The sequence below is a fragment of the Ambystoma mexicanum genome, chromosome 6q, assembly GCF_040938575.1.
Source record: "Ambystoma mexicanum isolate Mex_15411 chromosome 6q, UKY_AmexF1_1, whole genome shotgun sequence".
NCBI classification, from domain to species: Eukaryota; Metazoa; Chordata; class Amphibia; order Caudata; family Ambystomatidae; genus Ambystoma; species Ambystoma mexicanum.
In genome coordinates, this window is record NC_090937.1 from 1,560,498,687 (window position 1) to 1,560,518,241 (window position 19,555).

At 44.6% G+C, this 19,555-nt stretch overlaps 1 protein-coding gene across 1 annotated transcript in view; it reads left to right on the forward strand.

Annotated features, from left to right (window-relative positions):
* The window catches only part of SIGLEC1 (sialic acid binding Ig like lectin 1), a 267,397-nt gene extending 248,522 nt beyond the window's left edge, over positions 1-18,875 (forward strand). The window contains exons 19-22 of the mRNA XM_069632266.1: positions 8,539-8,838; positions 14,930-15,035; positions 17,715-17,787; positions 18,563-18,875. Coding sequence (XP_069488367.1) covers positions 8,539-8,838; positions 14,930-15,035; positions 17,715-17,787; positions 18,563-18,580 — 497 coding nt within the window. The 3' untranslated portion in view covers positions 18,581-18,875. The remainder of the gene's footprint in view (positions 1-8,538; positions 8,839-14,929; positions 15,036-17,714; positions 17,788-18,562) is intronic.
* Positions 18,876-19,555: the final 680 nt, after the last annotated feature.

The following is a 19,555-nucleotide window of genomic DNA, read 5'->3' on the forward strand; positions in this document are numbered from 1 at the left end:
GTATTAGGACTTGAGGGTGCTGCCTGGGGTAGTGGCATAGGTCAGGGGGGCAGGTGTCAGGACTTGAGGGGGCTGCCTGGGGTAATGGCGAGGTGAGGGGGGCTGGTGGGTGTTGTTAGGACTTGAGGGGGCTGCTTGGGGTAGTGGCTGAGGTAAGGGCAGCTGGTGGGTGGTGTCAGGTCTTGAGAGGGCTGATGTGCAGTAGGGGTATATGCCGGCAGTTTGGGTGCCTTTGGAGTATGCAATTTCACAGGGGTGCGGCTGTCATTTACATGGGGGCTCGTGCATTTTCACAAGGGTGCAGCCATGGCTTACGAGGGGGCTTGTGTGTTTTTCCAGGGGTGCAGCCTTGACTCATGAGTGTGCCCATGTGTTTTCGCAGGAGTGCAGCCTTGATTTACGAGGGGGCTCGCATGTTTTGCATAGTGAAGTATGCCTCAGAGACAACATAAAGAGTAAATGTGTTTATTTACTATGAGAGTCTCTGGCGCCCTGCACTGCCGCTCACAATCTCCGCTCTCTCCCTCAACCCGTCTCAACCTCTCTCGTACAGAACACCACTTCAAACACTAACATTCCTAACTCGCGTGCAGGCAGGGACGCCGTAGCTAGGAGACAATGACATAGGATACTACATCATCTCCCCCTTTTTCCACTTAATAATATTAATTATACAGAAACAAATTAAACTAAGAAGTACATTTTAAGAAATACGACGAAACAACAAATTAACAAAGTAGTGCTAAATAACCAAATATCAATTGACTAAAGCATATCTGAATAACATGTCTATATACTGACAAATGCATTACAAACAACTGCTTAACAAAATAAAACACAATTAGTGTGTCTATGCTGCATTCTCATGAAATAATCTCTACTTCCCCATAACAAAATCTTTTGTCCAGAACGGTAACCTCTTTATTCTAGGGTTACGCACCATCTCACATACTAGCTCACTGTTATGTCTAATACCAACATTCCTGTTTTCATCATTCATACAAGAGTTTATTCTCTGACTCACACCATCTTCCCCAGACTGATTACTTCCTGGAGCCTGGCTACCAGCGAAAACATCACAATTGTCTCTCACATGAGAGACAGAATCAGAAACAACATCAGTCTCCAAATTCAAATTGTCTTCACTATACATCAAATCATCAAGAACACGATCTTGTCTGGGTTGATTCCTATTACCATAATCCAGTTTCCAATTCCATTTGCTTACTCTGTCAATGTTCCATACTGAACCACCACTCACCCTTATTGCCTTACCAAGCACTTGCAGCACTTTAACCGGTTTACTGTATTTAGAATCACCTTTCCTCACACTGTGACCTAATTTTATCCTTACCATATCACCTGGTGAAATTTCAATCCTGCGTTTACATCCCAATGACATCCTATTATTAACTCCATGGCATTTACTATTTCTCAATTCACTGGACTCTGACACTCTTTTGCAATTTATCCACTCTGGAGTGAGCAATGTGTTGGGAGCCCTGCCCCTCATCAATTCAAAAGGAGAAATATTCAAACCCCTTTTAACTGACATTCTTAAACTCCATAATTTCTCCATAAGTGCTTCATTCACAGGCATGTTGTTTCTTAAAGCCAATTCCACTGTCTCCACAACCATCCTGTTACATCTCTCAACTAATCCATTGGTTTGGGGATGGTACAACGCAGAAAACTTCCAAACAATTCCAGATGTTGTGACAAACTCTTTAATTTCCGTGCTTTTGAACTGAACCCCATTGTCACTAATAATGGTTTTGGGAAAACCTACTCTCCTGAAAATGCCTTTAAGAAATTTGATAATTTCTCCAGAATCAACTTTTTTGACAGATTTCAATTCCACCCAACTTGAATAATAATCAATCATAACAATTAAAAACCTTTTTTCCCCGATAAGTCTTGCATAAGGTCCCACAATGTCGATGCCTAACTTCATCCACGGAGCCTCTCCTTTATCTATGACAACAGGTTCTGACTTGAAGCTCCTACAACTTTTATCACTGTTCTGGCAAGGCCAGCAGTTTCTGACAAATCTCTCAATTAAGAGATCAATACCTTGCCACCAGTATGCAGAACGTACATAAGTTTTAGTCCCCGTTATGCCAGGATGACCTTGATGTGCTTTCTCTATGAGCTCCTCATACAGAACCTTTGGAGGTATCAACTTACTCCCCCTCATCAGAAATCCTTCCTCCATAGATAACTCATCCTTCACTTCCCAAAATTTCATAGACTCTCCATCAACCAATCTCTTTTCTGGCCAACCTAGCATTGTGAAATCTGCAATCTTCTGCAATGTTATGTCTTTGGAAAACTCATCCAACCACTTTTCCTTAGAGGTTACCTCTAGAACAACCACCACTATATCCTCATTACCTTCTGGCTCCAAATCCGCATTCTTTAATGGGAGCCGTGATAAATAGTCTGCAACAACATTTCTTTTACCTGGTACATACCTTTTCACAAAATGATAATCCTGTAATTTAATGCTCAACCTAGCCAACCTAGGTGATGCTTTACACATACCCTTCACAGATAGCACTTCAATGAGTGGCTTGTGATCGGTTTGTATGATAAACTTCCAACCCCACAGATACTTTCTAAAATAGTTCACAGCCCATGAGCACGCCAATAGCTCTTTTTCAATAACAGAGTACCTGCTTTCTGTGTCTGAAATTGCACTGGAGGCATAACAGATTGTTTTCTCTTTGCCACTTTCATCAATTTGGGACAACACTGCTCCTAGCCCATGACCACTAGCATCTACCGTAACTTTGGTCAACCTGCCAAAACATAACCACCCAATTCTTTTGAATTACAAATTTGTCTCTTGATGCAATTTACAGCCTCATCACACTCATTACTCCATACAAATTTGACATCTTTTTTTAACAATTTCCTTAATGGTTCTGCAACATTTGCAAATTTCTCAACAAATTTGTTATAATATTCACAAAGTCCTAGAAATGACCTAAGCTCATCTTTATTACTAGGATTAGGAGATTCCCTGATCCCTTTCATAGCATCACTCTTCGGTTTATACTCTTTGCTATTGACTGTGTGCCCCAAATACTCAACTTCATCCATGCCAACCTTGCATTTATTCTTCTCAATTTTCAAACCCACGCTCTCCAATTTCAACAAAACATCTTTCAATCTCATGTCATGTTCCTCTCGGCCTTTGCCAAACACAATAATGTCATCTTGGTAAACAAATATTCCCTTCAATCCCTTCAGCACATGCTCCATGACCCTTTGAAACAACGCTCCCGCTGACGCTAGTCCAAACGGCATGCGCTTGTACCTATACAGCCCATGTGGAGTAACAAAAGCTGTGATGTCTCTGCAGTCTTCCGTCAGAGATATTTGATGGTACGCACTAGAGAGATCCAGAGTAGAGAACACATTTGCACCACCCATACGATTTAGCATTTCTGAAATTATGGGGAGGGGAAAAATGTCAACTATGACGTTCTTATTCACATCTCTGAGGTCTACACAAATTCTAAGATTTCCATTTTCATCACAACTACAATGGGGCTTGCCCACTCCGACGATTCGATCTTTTCAATGACTCCCTCTGCTTCCAACTTTGCCAATTCTTGTTCTACTTTGTCTGCTATGGGAAATGATATAGGTCTAGACTTCACATGTCTGACAGGTACTGCTCCAACCTTTAGGCGAATCCTATGTGAAAAGTCTTTCAGTAGTCCCAATTTCTTCTGCTGTGTGCCATTTATACTCTCCAGGCCCAATTTATTCTGCTGTGTGCCATTTATACTCTCTATTTCTTCTCTCTGCTTGCAACTTGTATTGACAATTAAGATTTGTTCATTGTCACAAGGGTCTAATCTGATACGGAGACCAGCCTGATCCCTCCATCCAATAATGTTGACTCCTTTCTCTGCAACATATATCTTCACTTCTGCCTTCCTGTCTTTAAATTCAATGATGGCTGAAAACCAGCCAATTATCTTGATCTTTGACCCCTCGAATCCACCAGGGTTTTTTATATCAGATTCATTGAATTTGCTCTTAAGACCCAATGCTAGTAAGTTTTTCCAGGTTTTCTTTGTGATAATCGTCCATGGAGAACAACTGTCAACTTTCACTTTAAGCCTCCAATTGTCAATTATAATGACACAGCTTGGGCATTTGAATTCACCCTCAGGAGGCACGCGGATGGTAAACACTCTATCTTCATCCGATTCTTCGTCTTCCTCCTGTATGACCGAAATTCTCTTCTTCCGTCTGCACGTGACTGCAAAATGTCCCTTAACTCCACAATTACCACACTTCTGTCCTACTGCAGGACAATGCTTGGCATAGGCAAAGTGTCCTGTTCTTCCACAAATGTAACATCTGTCAGCTTCTTTAAGTTGTGAGGCATTCGGTCTAGGTTCGGTTTTCGCCCAATTCTTGCCCTTGACCAGATGTCTTTTGTACTCAAATCCCCTGGATCTGCAACTCTTGGTTGCATAGTTTTCTGCACATTCTCTTGTCCTAAGAGTGTTGACCATGCCTTGTTCTCCTGAATCCAACGTAGGTTTGTCATTCTGTTGCTACATGTTTAGAACAGCCTCTTGTTTCCTATTTTTCATTTCTTTGGAGCACAGATGACTGTGTTCTATACGTTTGGCAATGGCCATAGTTTCTGGCAAGGATGGGTTCCCACCATCCAAAGTCTGTCCTGCACCAAACTATCTTTCGCGTGTATGATGATTTGATCCCTTATGAGTTCATCCAATGTGATGCCATTCCCAAAACGACATGTGCGTGACAACGCCCTCAAGGCTGATACATAATCTTCAATAGACTCATGTTCCTTTTGAGTTCTGGTGTAGAAGTTATACCTGTTTATAGCTACATTGGTCTCAGGTGTATAATATCTGTCTAGTTGTCTTATAGCTTTTTCATGTTCATCAGTATCCCTAGCTTCATCCACAGGCAATTCTGGTAACTCCCTATACTTCCTCTGTCCTTCCAATCCCAAGGCGTGGAGCAGCAGTGATTTCTTTTTAAGCGGAGTTAAGCCTTCCTGGTCAATGGTCTGAACATAGTTCAACCAAAATTCCTTCCATTCCAACCAATTTACAACAGGTTGACCTGCAGTTGGGAGAAACTAGCTGGGGGTTTTATGCTGATGCCCTGCATGTTTCTGGAAAACTGTGTCTGTAAGAGATGAGGTCAAATCCAGTTGTGGGGTTAAAATTGCTTTGAAGTGATTCAACTCTCCAAATCACTTGCAAGAAATTCTGTGTTCAAAAGGTACTGCGAGGAGGATGAGGAGATTCCTATCTACTCCTCATTTGCCTGGTTCCAATAAATACAGATCATGTGATCTGTGTTAGTGAGCAGGGTCCCTTTCCTCAATACACTCCGTGCGAGATGCTCATTGGTGGTTTGATTGGCTCAGCAGCCTATCAAAACCGATACAGCTGCTGCAGCAGTGAAGACACAAGCAAGAAAAAAAAAAACAGCACGAACTAACGCGATCCCATGCGTTTATTCGGAGCATCCGCTCTCTACTTGGATTAGGTAGGGCTCCGGTAGGACAACACGACTCTTCCCCAGCACAAACCACGCAACGCTTTGCGAGGGCTCGGAGCGGCCGCTCTCGGTTTGAGATCCCCTGCGGCTTTGTGGGTTCTCAGGACGCCGGCAAGCCTTGTCGCCAAAATGAAGTATGCCTCGGAGACAACGTGAAGAGTAAATGTGTTTATTTACTATGAGAGTCTCCAGCGCCCTGCACTGCCGCTCACAATCTCCGCTCTCTCCCTCAACCCGTCTCAACCTCTCTCGTACCGAACACCACTTCAAACACTAACATTCCTAACTTGCGTGCAGGCAGGGACGCCGTAGCTAGGAGACAATGACATAGGATACTACACATAGGTTTAGCCTTGGCTTACAAGGGTGCTCGTACATTTTCGCAGGGGTGCCACCTTGACTTATGAGGGGGCTTGTGCATTTTCGCAGGGGTGCAGCCTTGACTTACGAGGGAGCTTGAGCGGTTTCGCAGGGGTGCTGGATGGTGAGTCAGGGGTGGACCTAGAGGTTTGCGCTGAGGTTGGGATATGGCTTGGTTTCTGGTTAGCGTGGAGGTGTGTTGTGGCCGTTCCTTGCGGTCGGGTTGAAATGCGCTTTGGAATACATGAATACGTGGAGCCCGCATTGGGAACTTTATCCATAGAGACGCACAGAGTCATTCTTGACGCGCAGGTTTTGCAAAGTAAATGTACCCTTTACCATGAACCGAGCCCTAATTCTGCATTCATGAACATAGCTGGGAAGCTGCCGGAGTGCTGGCTTAACACAATATAGTAATAGTATACAATAATGTGGACATGATTACACTACTACAATATTATTGTTACACTTGGGATCTAGGGAATACAAAGGGTTACAGGTTAGGGAGGAAAAGCCAAGCCCATGGTGAGTAATAGGTGCATTTTTTATCACCTAGATGTTCCTTTGAAAGAAGACTAATCGAGATGTAAAAGGGTGCAGTACCAAAGGCTGCAACTAGAGGACCCTGTAGAACAAGTTTCATATGGTATAAATGGGGTGCAGTACCATCGGCTGTAAGTAGAGGTCCCTGTAGAAAAAGACTCATCATCGTATTTACACAAGTGCATTATCACAGACTCTAAGAAGGGGTGCCTGTGGGCCTGTGGGCTCATCAACTGATTTACAGGGGTGCAGTTCTATGCCTGATATCTACTCCTGAATGTAATTAGTTGTGCCCTTAAAGTGCACCAAAATAATTACCATTTAAAGTAGTAAACTTGCAACATTCTGCTACCCTAGATAGTAGAATAATGAAAATAATATTTACGTTTTGTAAATGACAATCATGCTGTCATCTGTAATGCCTTGAGTGATGCCATGAGCAAAAGGCATCATCCATGCAAGGTAATAAACATGCCTGCAGCTAGACCACAGATCATAGCCACTGCACAACAGCGAACAGGAAATTAAAGCTAGAATGTGCACTAAACAAATGAGGTACATGGTGTTGTGCATCTCACTAGAAGAAGCAGGAAAATCACTTTCACACTTTTAATTAGACCTAGCAGTTGAAATCTGCTGAATTCAGAGAACAAAAAACAAGCAGTCCATGAATCTGTCCGTGTGTGCTCCTAACCAAACTCTCCATACCCCGTTTCTCGAAGCAATGCAGTGTTGGGTGCAGTTCAGCAAACTCCCTCTCAATGGAGACAAATCAGAAATCCTTCTCCCAGCATTTCCCACCCACTTTTCCTTTCCCTTGACTGGCCATCAGAATTAGGCCCATTGCCTCGCCCCTCCAAACCGGTGGGTAGCTTTGGATTACACTTTGAAGGCAAACTGAATGTATGCACACAGACTAAGCAGCTGATCAAATCATGTAACTTTCATCTCAAGCTAGCCCGCAGCATCACTCCCTTCCAGGGGTGGACTGGCATATGGGGAACTCTGGAGATTTCCCCTTAGGCATCTACACCCTGGGCCTCCTTTGTGTGGTAACCTCTTTTATTTTCACATTTTCTCAGGCGAAGGGTTGGGCTTGCTGAAAATGTGTAATATGTGGCCACTTTGAACATTAATTCCAGGGACTCTTTTGGTTCCCAGTCGACCCCTGCTCCCTTCACCACCGCCGCCCACAGTGCTTCTCTCGTCCGAGCTATCATCATATCCAGAACCGACTACACTAACTCCCTTTACTCCAGGAACCTTAATGCCCCCAGAGAAAGGCAGCAAGACTGATCTACAACCATAAGCCATATGGACATACCTCCTCTGCTCTCGCTCAACTCCACTGGCTTCCAGTTTCCATCCAAATCAAATCAAAGCTGCTTTGCATGGCTCACAAAGCTTTCCATCACCAAGCTCCTGCACACCTCACAAACATATCAACCCACTAGACCTCTCAGAACAGTGGAATCAGCCCTTCTAAGCATCACAATATTCTCCAAGCAATACATGGGAGGCCTGCACCTCAGTGTTCAAGATCCCACCCTGCGGACGCACTACCTTCCTATTACTAACATGAGAGAATGACTCCACCTTCTGACCGTCACTCAAGACTCGCCTGTTCTAGGGTGCTTTTCAAGGGGCCTAGTCTTCATTCCCTCCCCATCTCTCTTTCCTACCCAAGTTTTACTTTCTCTGGCTCATGCGCTCTGAAATGATCTCCGCATTGCATGGGTGCGTAACGCGAAACCGAAACACAATACATGGAATAATTAATATTCAATATTTGTAATATTTGTAACATTGTAATATTTTAGTTTGTCACCTTTTTAACAATGCTCATGTCTAGATATGTGTTATAAGGTTTATCTAACCCATACGACACAATAAAAAAGAAAGAAAATAAGAAAACAATGAAATTGCTCCTCAATGTCAGGTGGATTTAGGTTTACCACCCTACTGTTGTTCATACATCATTGTTTTCTGGGTAAAACAAGTACAACAAAACAATTAAAATCAATGAATAAGGACAGATACATAGTTGTCTGTCTTTTTCACCTACAGATGCCCCAAGAGACCTTCAGGTGACTTCGTTCCTGGAGACCCATGGAAAACGGCTGGGCATTATTCAGTGCACGGTGGACAGTGCTCCGGTCTCCATACTAAGCTTGCATAGAAATGATGTTCTGGTGGCTTCTACAAACTACCCCACAACCTGGGACCGACGGTTAAGGATCTACTCTTCTTATAACTCCCTGCGACTGGAAATTATCAATGCCGAAGTAATCGATGCTGCTAATTATGCCTGCACAGCCAACAACACACTAGGGTCCACAGCGGCGTCTTTATACTTCAATGTACAGGGTAAGCAAGCATCCTATTCTCTGTGCTTCAATACAGGTCTATATGCCAAATAGAAACAATTTACTCTGCCAGTAAGGAGATAAACATCTGAAGATATGATAGGATATTTTATTTATGGCGTGCCTATACACACATGTTTCAAGGCCCGACGAGGCAAGGGGGGGGGGGGGGGGGAACAAGGGAGGACAAGACAACGAACTTACTAGGCCAAGTGACATTGAGATTGTGCAATCCTTTGTGTGATAGGGCTTACCTAACAACAGGCAACACACAAGTTCTAAACAAGTTCTAAACAAGCGAGTGTCTTTACCAAAGAATCACTGTGTTCCTCAATGAGGCATAAGAGAGGCATGAGGGCCAGCCGGGATGTTCTGGGGGATTGTCTGCCTTTTAAATATAAGCTTCTAGGTTTGTGAAGGGGTCATTGTTGTCTGAGCCTGTCAGTCTGGGAGTGACATGATTCCATGTGTACACAGTGAGATGAAGCACAATGTTGAAAACAGATTGTCTGAGTTGATTGGCACAGCGGGGATGTCTTAGCCAAAGATCAAGCGTGTTATAAAATGTTGCAATGGGTGCTGTCAAAGAATACTTTCTAAAAACAGAGAACCCTTCTACTGAAACTGTTCTACAGGAGAACTGTAACGTGATCCTAGAGCTTCCTGAGTGGACCCCATCGCATAGAACAGATTCTTTAGCTTTGTTTGTTTTCAGTTGAGGGGCTTTCACACATGTGGCCGTTTGGGAAAACATTTCTTTGTAAATCCCACTTGTGAGGATGAGTGACATTTTGGCAAATAAGGAGCAAGAACTCAATGTTTCGTAGCTACAGTGCTTGGACATTGCTTGAAGGGATTTGTGCAGGAGAGAAGGACCTGCCTGTAAGGGTGCCAGCCATCTTGAGCACTGTGACTGGCTTCCAGCTGGTCATGGGGCGCATTGCTTCCCTTGCTATTGAGTCATCCCTGGGCATTCAGCCTGGGCGTCTGCAGCTAAGAGGCAGAAGCAGCAAAGGGCAACTCCCTGGTGGAAAAGTCCAGGATCCAGGGCACCTTCTCATGCCATCACTTCATTGTGCTCCTGCATCCACACATGGGGACCCCTGAACGCAGTGATTCTCTTTTCACTGCTGAGCCGCTGCTACCTCCAGGAACCAAAGACGACCCCTGTTTCAGCCCTGCTACCTGTCTTATGGTGACTGGCAGCCGCATTCTAGCCCAACTCAAAATGTACACTAGCCCCTTTCCAGACAAACCTCTCCCCTTGCACACCTACACTCTTCCTCCTGGGCTCCAACTTTCCTTCACTGTCTCCCCTTGACTACTTATCTTATTTTCCATAATGCACCTTGACTTCAGTCTATTTCTTCTTGCACTCATTCTTCTCCTCCTTTTCTCTCTTTATTGACAATTTGGTGTAACTTCTACCTCGCTCTTGCCCCTCCCAATTCGCTCCTCTCCCCAACATCCACAAAAGCTCTCATTCTCCCAGGATCTCCGACCCCATCTATTCCGCTCGCCTACCACACAACTACTCCCCTCCTCTTCTCCTATCAGTCTTTCACATAACCTCTGACGTGACCAATCCCTCAGCATCAATTGTTCCTACATTGTGGACCGCTTCCACACTAATCACCCTCAACGTTCACTTCTTGCTATCACAGAAACCTGTATTTCCCCTCATGATACTGCTACACTAGCGGATCTCCACACTGACCCTACTACCTTCCCCAGATCTTCCCACCCTGTTGGGAAGGGTGTTGGTGTGGGTTTCCTTATCAATAAGGCCCTCGAAATTTCCACCGGCCCCTCTGACATCACTTGCTCCCTTGAATATGCCACACTTCAAATCCTCACTCCGACTCTTCTCACTGTTCTTGCTCTCCACCGACCCCCTGGTCTTTTCACCAACCACTTTCATGACCTGAACATTCTCCATGAGTCACTTCCAAATGATGTCCCCATAGTCATGCTGTAGGACTTAAACCTTCCGCAGCCTTCCATAGGCACCTGCCTTGAACCTAGCTCCCTTCTATCTGACCACTTCCTCTACTCCCTCCATGAGGAGCTTACTCGCTCTGGTGGGAACTCACTGGACTTTGTCTCTACTGTTATTATTATTTATCTTCTTCTATAGCGTCTTATGCTAAAATGCTGGTAACAAAGATTAGTGAGTTGCTACAGTAAATGAAATGGTTAAAAAACCTGCACAGAACAAGAACATAGAAGGAGAAGAGAACAAAAGAATACCAATTTGGGAATAAAACTGATATGATGGTCCATAAACTCAGTAAACATGGTACTAAAGCATCCTGTTATAAAAAATGTGAGACCAGAAAACAATACGCCTCCAACCGCAAAGGTAAACTTGGAAGGGCACATGCAGTCAACACTAGGCACCAAACTCACAGCTGTGGAAAGAGTACTACCAGACACATGGCAGAGTGACTGCAGCTCCTCAGCAGGCAATGGTGGTTTAAATGCACCCCCGGTCTCAAGATCCCCAGCATTCAAAAAAGGGGGTAACTCGATGACGCCAGCCGAGCCCAAGGACTCACGAAAAGTTCCACCATGCAATTGTAGCCACTGGCATTTCTCTACCACACACGCCCACCATATGCTGTTTCCGTTGATAATGCCCCATAAAGTCCACACTTGCTCTATCCCCAGGCTAGCGAGAGCAAGTGAGAGCACATCGGTAGGAAAAGCCGCTATCACGGCCACCAGCAACGTCAGCCACGGTCGTACTGAGCCACCAGCGGGATAGGAATGGGCAAAGCTGATGATGTAAACTCCAAGCAGTGCCACAGCACTGCTTCTACCTCCGGACATGTCCGCAACCACCGCACGGACAGTGATTCCCTCTGGCTGCAGCACTGCACCAGCTCTGCTGAGTCCACCAGCAGGCTTCCTGGAAGCACTCTCCTCTGTCACCTTGCTGTATTGATTGATACCTTGTCTTGTACCCTCCTTGCTTCAACTGCTCCCAACTGCAGCTGCATTTAGCCATGCACTTCCTACGCACTACTTCCCTCTCCGCCTGTGATCTCTTCATTGATCCCTCTCTCTCTGATCACTCCATTGTTCCCTTTAACATCTCAGTCCCTCCACACCCTACTCATCCTCTCACATCTTCAATGACCAAAAGGTAATTCAAGCAGGAGTCTCTTGGTCCTTATCTTGATGATGTGAGGACCTTTCTCCTGCCCCTTTCACCTATTCATGTCTCCTGAATTCACTGTGCTTTTTCTGATTTTCTTTATGCACCTTGACTCCCATTGACCAACACTATCCTACATGCACCTTCCTGTCTCCAGCCTATGAGATTCAGATCCTTAAAACAAATATGCGTTGCGGCCTATGACGATGGTGCAAATCAGAGACTGGCACCCTATCCTAGCGTACAGAAATTCCCTTGCTACCCAATCCTCAGCACTGGATTCTGGAAAATCCTTCTAATTCACAAACCTAATATTTTCTCTAGGAATCAGACCCACAAACTTGCATCTCCACTCAAATCTTTGCTCACATGTCCCAATCCAATATCCATCACCTCCTCCGTTTCTGCTAATGAGAACACACTAACTTTCCTCTACAATCTCTGCAATTCATGAAACTCCCACAGCCCTACTCCCTCTCTCTCACACACCCTCATTCTGTCCACTACCTCTGCCCTACCCCACTCCTTCTACTCTCAACAACTTCTCCCCATCCCCTGCTACTGAATAAGCACCAATCCTTTGCAGCACCATCCCATCTTGTGCTTCTATCGACCTATTTGCTCCTCAAAAGGTCAAAGGCTTAAGGGCCTCATTCCGAGTAGGGCGGTAAGGGATACCGGGCACCGTTAGGGAGACCGGTGCCGGTAATCCCTTACTGCCCTACTACGAGGTCCCTTAGCGGTCCCTCCTTTAACGCCTGGTCTGACCAGGCGTTATGGATGGGACCCGTTAAGGGACTTCAGAGCTAATAACAGTACCGCAATTTGCAGTACCGTTATTAGCTCCTTCCCCTTTCCCATTGAGCCCTATGGGGGCTGAAATGGGAATGGGGAATGGATTTTTCAATGGGGACTTACCAGGTCCTGCAAAGGTCGGACTACACCGGTAAGTCCCCATTGAACCAAGTCGGAGTCAGTACCGGTATGGAAGGTAGTCATGGCGTAAATAGCGCCATGACTACCACCATACTTGGAATGAGGCCCTAGTTTCAATCACCTACCCTTATCACTTTGAGTCCTTTAATCTCTCTCTTTGCTGGACTCTTTTTGCCTCCTTCAAATCTGCAACGGTCTTACCCCTTTCGAAGAAACTCTCTGCTAACATAAATGCCCCACTTTATTGCCCAGTTTCCCTCCTTCCCCATTATTCAAAAGTCTTTGGGTCGGTGGTTTTAAACCAGATCAATAAGTACTGTGAGGCTAATGGTTAAATACTCCACTGAGAATGCAGTCATGCATATTTCCAATTTTCTCTCTAATACTCACCACTCTTAACTCTCTGGTATTCTCATCCTTTTGAACCTTTGCACCGCTTTTGCCACTGCCAACAAGTCCTCTCTCCTGCTCACTTCCCATGACCTCTGGTTTACCAAATCTGGGCATACCTGGACTGCCTCTAAGCTGGAAGCTCTCTTTCAAAATCTCCTGGAACCTGCAAACCCCTGACTCCACCTCTGTGCCTGTCAGCATCCCCCAAGGATCAGTCCTTGGACCTCTGCTCTTCACCCTCTATACATCTACCCTAGGAAGACTCATCTCCTCCTTTGGCTTTTGCTATCACTTCTGTGCTGATGACATTCAAATCTTTTTTTGCCTTTCCATCGATTACCCAAGAACAGATTAAGAACTGTCTCACCGCAATCTGTCGCTGGATAGTTCATCTCTCTTTTATCTCACGCTGAACTCTTCAATAATGGGCAATATATACCGAGGCGGCAGGCGGACCCTGCCGGTAATGGCCTGCCGCCCAAGTTAAGGACCTGAGTGAAGCAAGGCTCCCTTAATGCGGGAAGTGGTGCAGTTACCGGCAGGGTCAGCCTGCTGCCGAGGTGTATATCGCCATCAGCACCTGTGTAGTTCACTACACAGGTGCTAATGGTGGGTATTTAAAAATAATAAGAAACGTACTTTGCTGCATGGCTTGGCACCGTGGTTCCCAAATCAGTTTTCAGTGTAGATGACTGTGACGTCATCAACATTGAAAACGGATTTGGGAAACAACAGCGTGGCACCGGGCCGTGCCCCAAGGTGAGTTTCTTTTTTTTTTATTACACACTCTTAGCATCTGCGTCGGAGACTACACAGGTGCTAAGAGATGAAGAGTGCGGGAAGGGAAGGAGGAGTGGAGAAGAAAAAGGAGCGCTGGCCACATGTAGTCCCTTCTCCCCGATCCCAACTGGCTATTTATTTTTCTTTTTTTTCTCGACTTGAGAAATGGTTTCACCACCGTTTGGGGGTACTAATAACAATAGAACCCTCGGAGGGGGGTCATTACCAGTCTGCTAATGCCATGAAGCTACATTAAAGCTCGAGCTTCTACCGGGCTTGCTTCTATCGCCCCAGGGGGCATTACCAATTCTTAAATTGTGTACTTCTAGCCACACCGCAACAGTGACACACAAATATAACACTTCATTTATTTATTCACATTTGTAGAGCGCGCAGCAGCCTGAAAGCATTGTGGCGCTTGTTACATTGAGTGATACACAGCTTAGTTACATGGAAAAAGTTTACAGTCATACATGTTGTGCTATATAAATAGAACATTTTGTACTTTTCAGGAGTAGGGGGAGGAAGAGGCAAAGGGAAGGGTAGAAGTGGTTAGTTGAAGAGAGCCGTTTTAAGGTTTTTACGAAAGGCCGGGAGAGAATTTTCAGCTCTGAGGGCAAAAGGGGAGCACATTCCAAAGCTTTGGGGCTAAGTATGAAAGCCACTGAGTGAAGAGATTGAAACAAGCACAAGTTGTACGTACATGGACATGCATGACTTCTTCCAGTGTCACTCCCCACCTTATTTGTTTGCCCATCCATGCCCTTTTCTTGTTGTCCACTGACTGAAATGTCTTTTCATCACCCAACTTCTCTCCTTGCAGCTGCCGAAGAAGTTCACTTTTACAAGATGGCCGCCTGGGTCGCTATCGTTGTTGCAGCATCTCTTTTATTATTGATAGCTCTGGTAGCTGGAAAGATCTGGAAAAGGTTTGTCTCATTTTATGCTCAGAAATGCGGTACTTGGAACATTACACTGTGCTTAGATCTCCAAAGTTTGATCCAGTAGCCTGAGGGAGTTAATAGTCTGTCCTCAATAAGAGAAATTCCCTTTCATGAGAATTTTTTAGGCATGGTAGGACGCACAGCCTGTGTGCACCGCACTTAAAAGCCTGCAATGGCTAGGTACCTTTATGTCTGTGTGCAAAATGTTCTGCTACCATAAATGAATAATAGACTCTTGTTTTCAAAAGCAGGACTTAACTTGGAAAGTTTGTGTGGGATATTGGGAGCAGGTCAAGTTGGTGCTTTGAAGTTAACACTGGCTTCCTTTTCAACCCCACTTCCAGGCTTCATTTGTAATAGTATTGTGGCACGTCCTAGTGGAGTGTAGGGGGCTGGCCAAGTGTTGTGCCAAGTTCTTTGGCGAATGCCTAGTCTCAAGACACTGTGACGAGGCAGATATTTTTCGGTCTCGTCTTTTGGGGGCGGCGGGGTTTGTTTTCATTTTTGCCTCACTACAGTTTTTGAAAGAAGTTCTTCATGTGTGAAAAGTGCTGGAGCAAATCCAATGTAAGAGCAAATGTGAAATGTGTGAATTGATCTGTGTTGCATTAGTACGGGTCTTTTGATGAAATGTTTTGGAAGAGTGTTAAGGAATTTGAGAAAAGTTTGTAAGAAACTATGCATTCAATAAAATAAAAAAATAAAGAAATGTGTATTAACAAGCGGGATGGGCGGTCTAAAGTAAATGGTTTAGGGGCTCAGGCAAAGGGAAAAAAATGAAAGTGCCCTATAAATGATGCAGGGGGATAATCGGAGTGACCGCTGTGAAAAAGAAAAGAAAAAGAAGAAAGTGGTGGCTTTAGGTGTGTACCCCGTGTGAGGGGCGAGATGAAGCCTCCTTGTATTGCAGTCCTTGGAGCAGACACTGCAGCTTCGCTGAGTGATGCTGTGGTCCAAATAAAGTCAAAAAGGGCTGCGAGGTGAGTCCAGGGCCACAGAAAGAGAAGAGAGTAGTTGGGAGAGCTGGTCAGGGGCAGCTGACGGGCCGAGTAATGCAGGAGTATTAAGAGAATGTTGATGCAGCCAGGAGTGGACTGGCCGATTGAGAACTCTGGTGATTTCCTGGTGGGCCTGTGTACCCTGGTCCTCTTTTGTGTTAACCTATTTTATTTCCACATTTTCTCGTAGGAAAAGGGTTGGTCTTGCTGAAAATATGTAATATGGGCCCGCTTTGAAAATTATATCCAGGGTCTCTTTTGGTTTGCAGTCCACCCCTGGGTGTAGCAAGGAAGGATCCCCTTACAGAGACAGCTACATAAACTACACTGTGGTACAATATTTGCAACCTGGGAAAGGTCTATGTGAAAGTTGGGGGTAAAACAAATGAACTAAGAATAACTTTTCCAGTTATAGAAATAAATTGGCTTCAATTGTTGTAAAAGTTATTTATGAATTTCTAACCGACAAACTAAACGTCTTTTAAAATGTCCTGAATCTAATTGAAGAGCACTGTATATGCCACGGCTTGGTTGTTAGGTGTAAAATGTCGTTGTATAGTTTTGTGTCTGATTAGCAATTCTTTATGAAGACTATTTACACTGCCTTACCAATCGGTCACCGGTTCCCATGAAGGTTGCTATCTCAGCAGCATTGCCCTGAGCCATAGTCAATACAGATTGAGACGAGCCCAGAAACCTGTATTAGGGGCTGGGGCAAAGCAAGGGTGCATAAGGAGGGCTATGGTAGGCTAAGGGCTTTTAACAATCAGTATTGACCAAGGGTCCTGGTGATACTTGCAACCTTGACTAGAAGAGAAAAAAAAACGGAAGGAGAAGCCAGTATGGGATGGTTTCCTAGAAACTGACGCTCGGCGGCCAGGTTTCTGAAGTCTGTCATTCGTTTCAGTGCCGCGGGACAGGCAGCGTGATGAGAGACTCAGAGGAAGTGCAAATGGGACATTATGGGCTGAAGTGGTGGGCCAGGCTGAGCGGTGACACCGGTGAGAGGAGGTTAGAGGGAAGAAGCAGGCATGGGGTGGAGCCTGTGACAGCACACCCGCAGGGACATTTGGAATTCTGAGGGCCAACAGGTTCCCTGGCTACGCTGTGGGCCATGGCCCTAAAGCCCCGGATCCCGATTGGTTCTCAGGCTCCCAACATGTAGGATAAGCTGCTAACCTTTGTTTACTTTGAAATAATTGGCTGCTATCTGCCAGTGGATACCGACTTTTACAAAATTCAAAACATGTCTGGCTTTGAGGTTAGATTTTTGTGGAAAGTCAGAACAGTGCCCTTCTCAGCTTTTTCCGTTATGGATTCCTGGAAAGGACTAGGCTTTCTTTTTCAGGGGATGGGTGGGGGAGGGGCAATATGTCCCCCCCCCCCTTAGCTTTTATTGCACAGATATAAGTTGAGGTTACATGGAGGAAGTGTGGAGACTGCAGTATACATGCACACCTGAATCATATGACATCCTGGTCTCACAGGGCATCCACAGCAGTACCGTGTCAACATTTCTTACATTTGCAATCAACTTTTTGGTTTGCAGTAAACTGAATTAAAAAAATGACCCTCTGACGTCTTGTGTCCATGAAAGTGGTGAAATAGGAAAATGCAAAGAAAGACTTGTAAAGACTGATATTATTGTCTACGTTTTTTTCCTCAGGAAATTTGCATTCTCAAAGTTGGAGACAGATGACAAATCAATCGAAATGACGAGCAAAAGGGAAGAGCCTGAGGTATTGCCTGCTACGAAGATAGACAGCCTTAATAGAATGAGCGCAAGCACTTAATTAACCTCAGCTCGTTTCATGTCGAAAGTGTGATGCTCTTTTCACTCGTGCAATACTTGTTTTGCCTGTGCTCAGCTTTTTCAAGGCCCTTTACCTTGGCAAAGCACTGTTATTGGGCGAATCGTGTACTGGAAGTGTTAACATAGAGCAACAGCCATGAGCTGGGTGCCTAGCACCGTTTTCTTTGGCTTGAAGCTACACAGTGATTTCCTGCGGATCATCAAGGCAAGCGCCAGGATTGGATAATAGCTTACACACGCGCAACCACCGCCTGCTCATTTGCTGAACTATCTGTCAGTCTAGTAAACTGGCGCTGCTTTAAAGGTGGTCTGGGGTATTGTTAAAAAATATTGCAGTGAGTAGGATTCTGAGTGTTATCTGAGTTAACCTTACCAGTTTTCAGTGGATTGATCGGCCATGAGAAAAAGTGTCAACGATGAGGTTAGAAATCACACATGGATAAGTGTGTGCTTTCTTTTTGCAAGATCTTGCCCTCAGATATGAGTTGTTTCCCCTGCTCAGTCAACTCATTCAAGAGCAAGAGTAGTTGCTCTACAATAGACAATTTATTTCCAAGGTCATCGCTGGTTCTAAGCCCAAAACCCATGTAAAGCCTATTTCTTGAGTCAGATCCAGTTTGAGGCAATTGCAACCTTTTAACAGGATCTATCGCTTCCTTACCGTGTTTGAAATTTCAAGCTATGATCTTTCCTTTTTGCAGATTGGTGTTGCGTGTTGAACGCACCATCGATGGTCCTGCAATGCTCCAGGATTGTGCAGTGAAACAGAAGAGGTGCCGCTGCTGTCTAAGGACTCTACGTGTCAGGAGGCGCCAACAATGTCTCGCCTGTTGAGCCAACTACAATCATGTGTTCAGAAATATTGCTGCAGTTATTGATCTTTTGTAATATACAGATTAAAGTCTATTTCTCATCTGTCGTAAGCTAATACAAGGGTGATTTTCTACTGTTTTGAACTGATATTTTTATTTCCATAAAGTGTTTATTTTAAATAAAGTTATTTACAGCTTAAAACCATGATTAATATGCTATTAAGTCCGGGTATGGGTTCCCAGTATGCTAGCAAACTTCTTATGCTGTGAAGTGTACAAACGGGTACATTGCAAAAAATACGATGGATGTGTACTGCGGGTTGCCTTAAAAACTCACCAATAAAATTACAAAAGTAATATAAAAAGGAGTGTAAACCGGGCAAGAAGTGACACAATTTATTCAGGACCCAGGTTCAGCTGGGAAAGCAAGTTTCACACACAACGCGGAACAGAACTGCATGAAAAGCACTGTCAAAGATACGCCCCTTCACCAAAGCTTTTATAACCATGTAAACTAATTAACATCAAAACACATTGCAACATTAAGTCCTTCTTCTATCAGGAACTTGTTAATGAAAAACACATAATTCCCCTATAGTGGGACATACATTGTTCTGAAATGATTGGATCCCAGAAACTCTTACCACAAAACCCTCGACTCCCACTTTGACGTCACAATCCAACCCATAATTCCCACATCATTGTGCCAAAGCATTAAGATCTTTCAGACAACCAGGGGATCTTTATTCCTCTGCCACTGATCATCTCCATCTGTTTCTCACAGGAGAACTACCCATCATGACACTAACAGAGCCTTTAACAGCGGCCAAGTTACCATTTTAATGTTGCATCTTGAGAACTCCTCGAACCATTTCCCAGGCT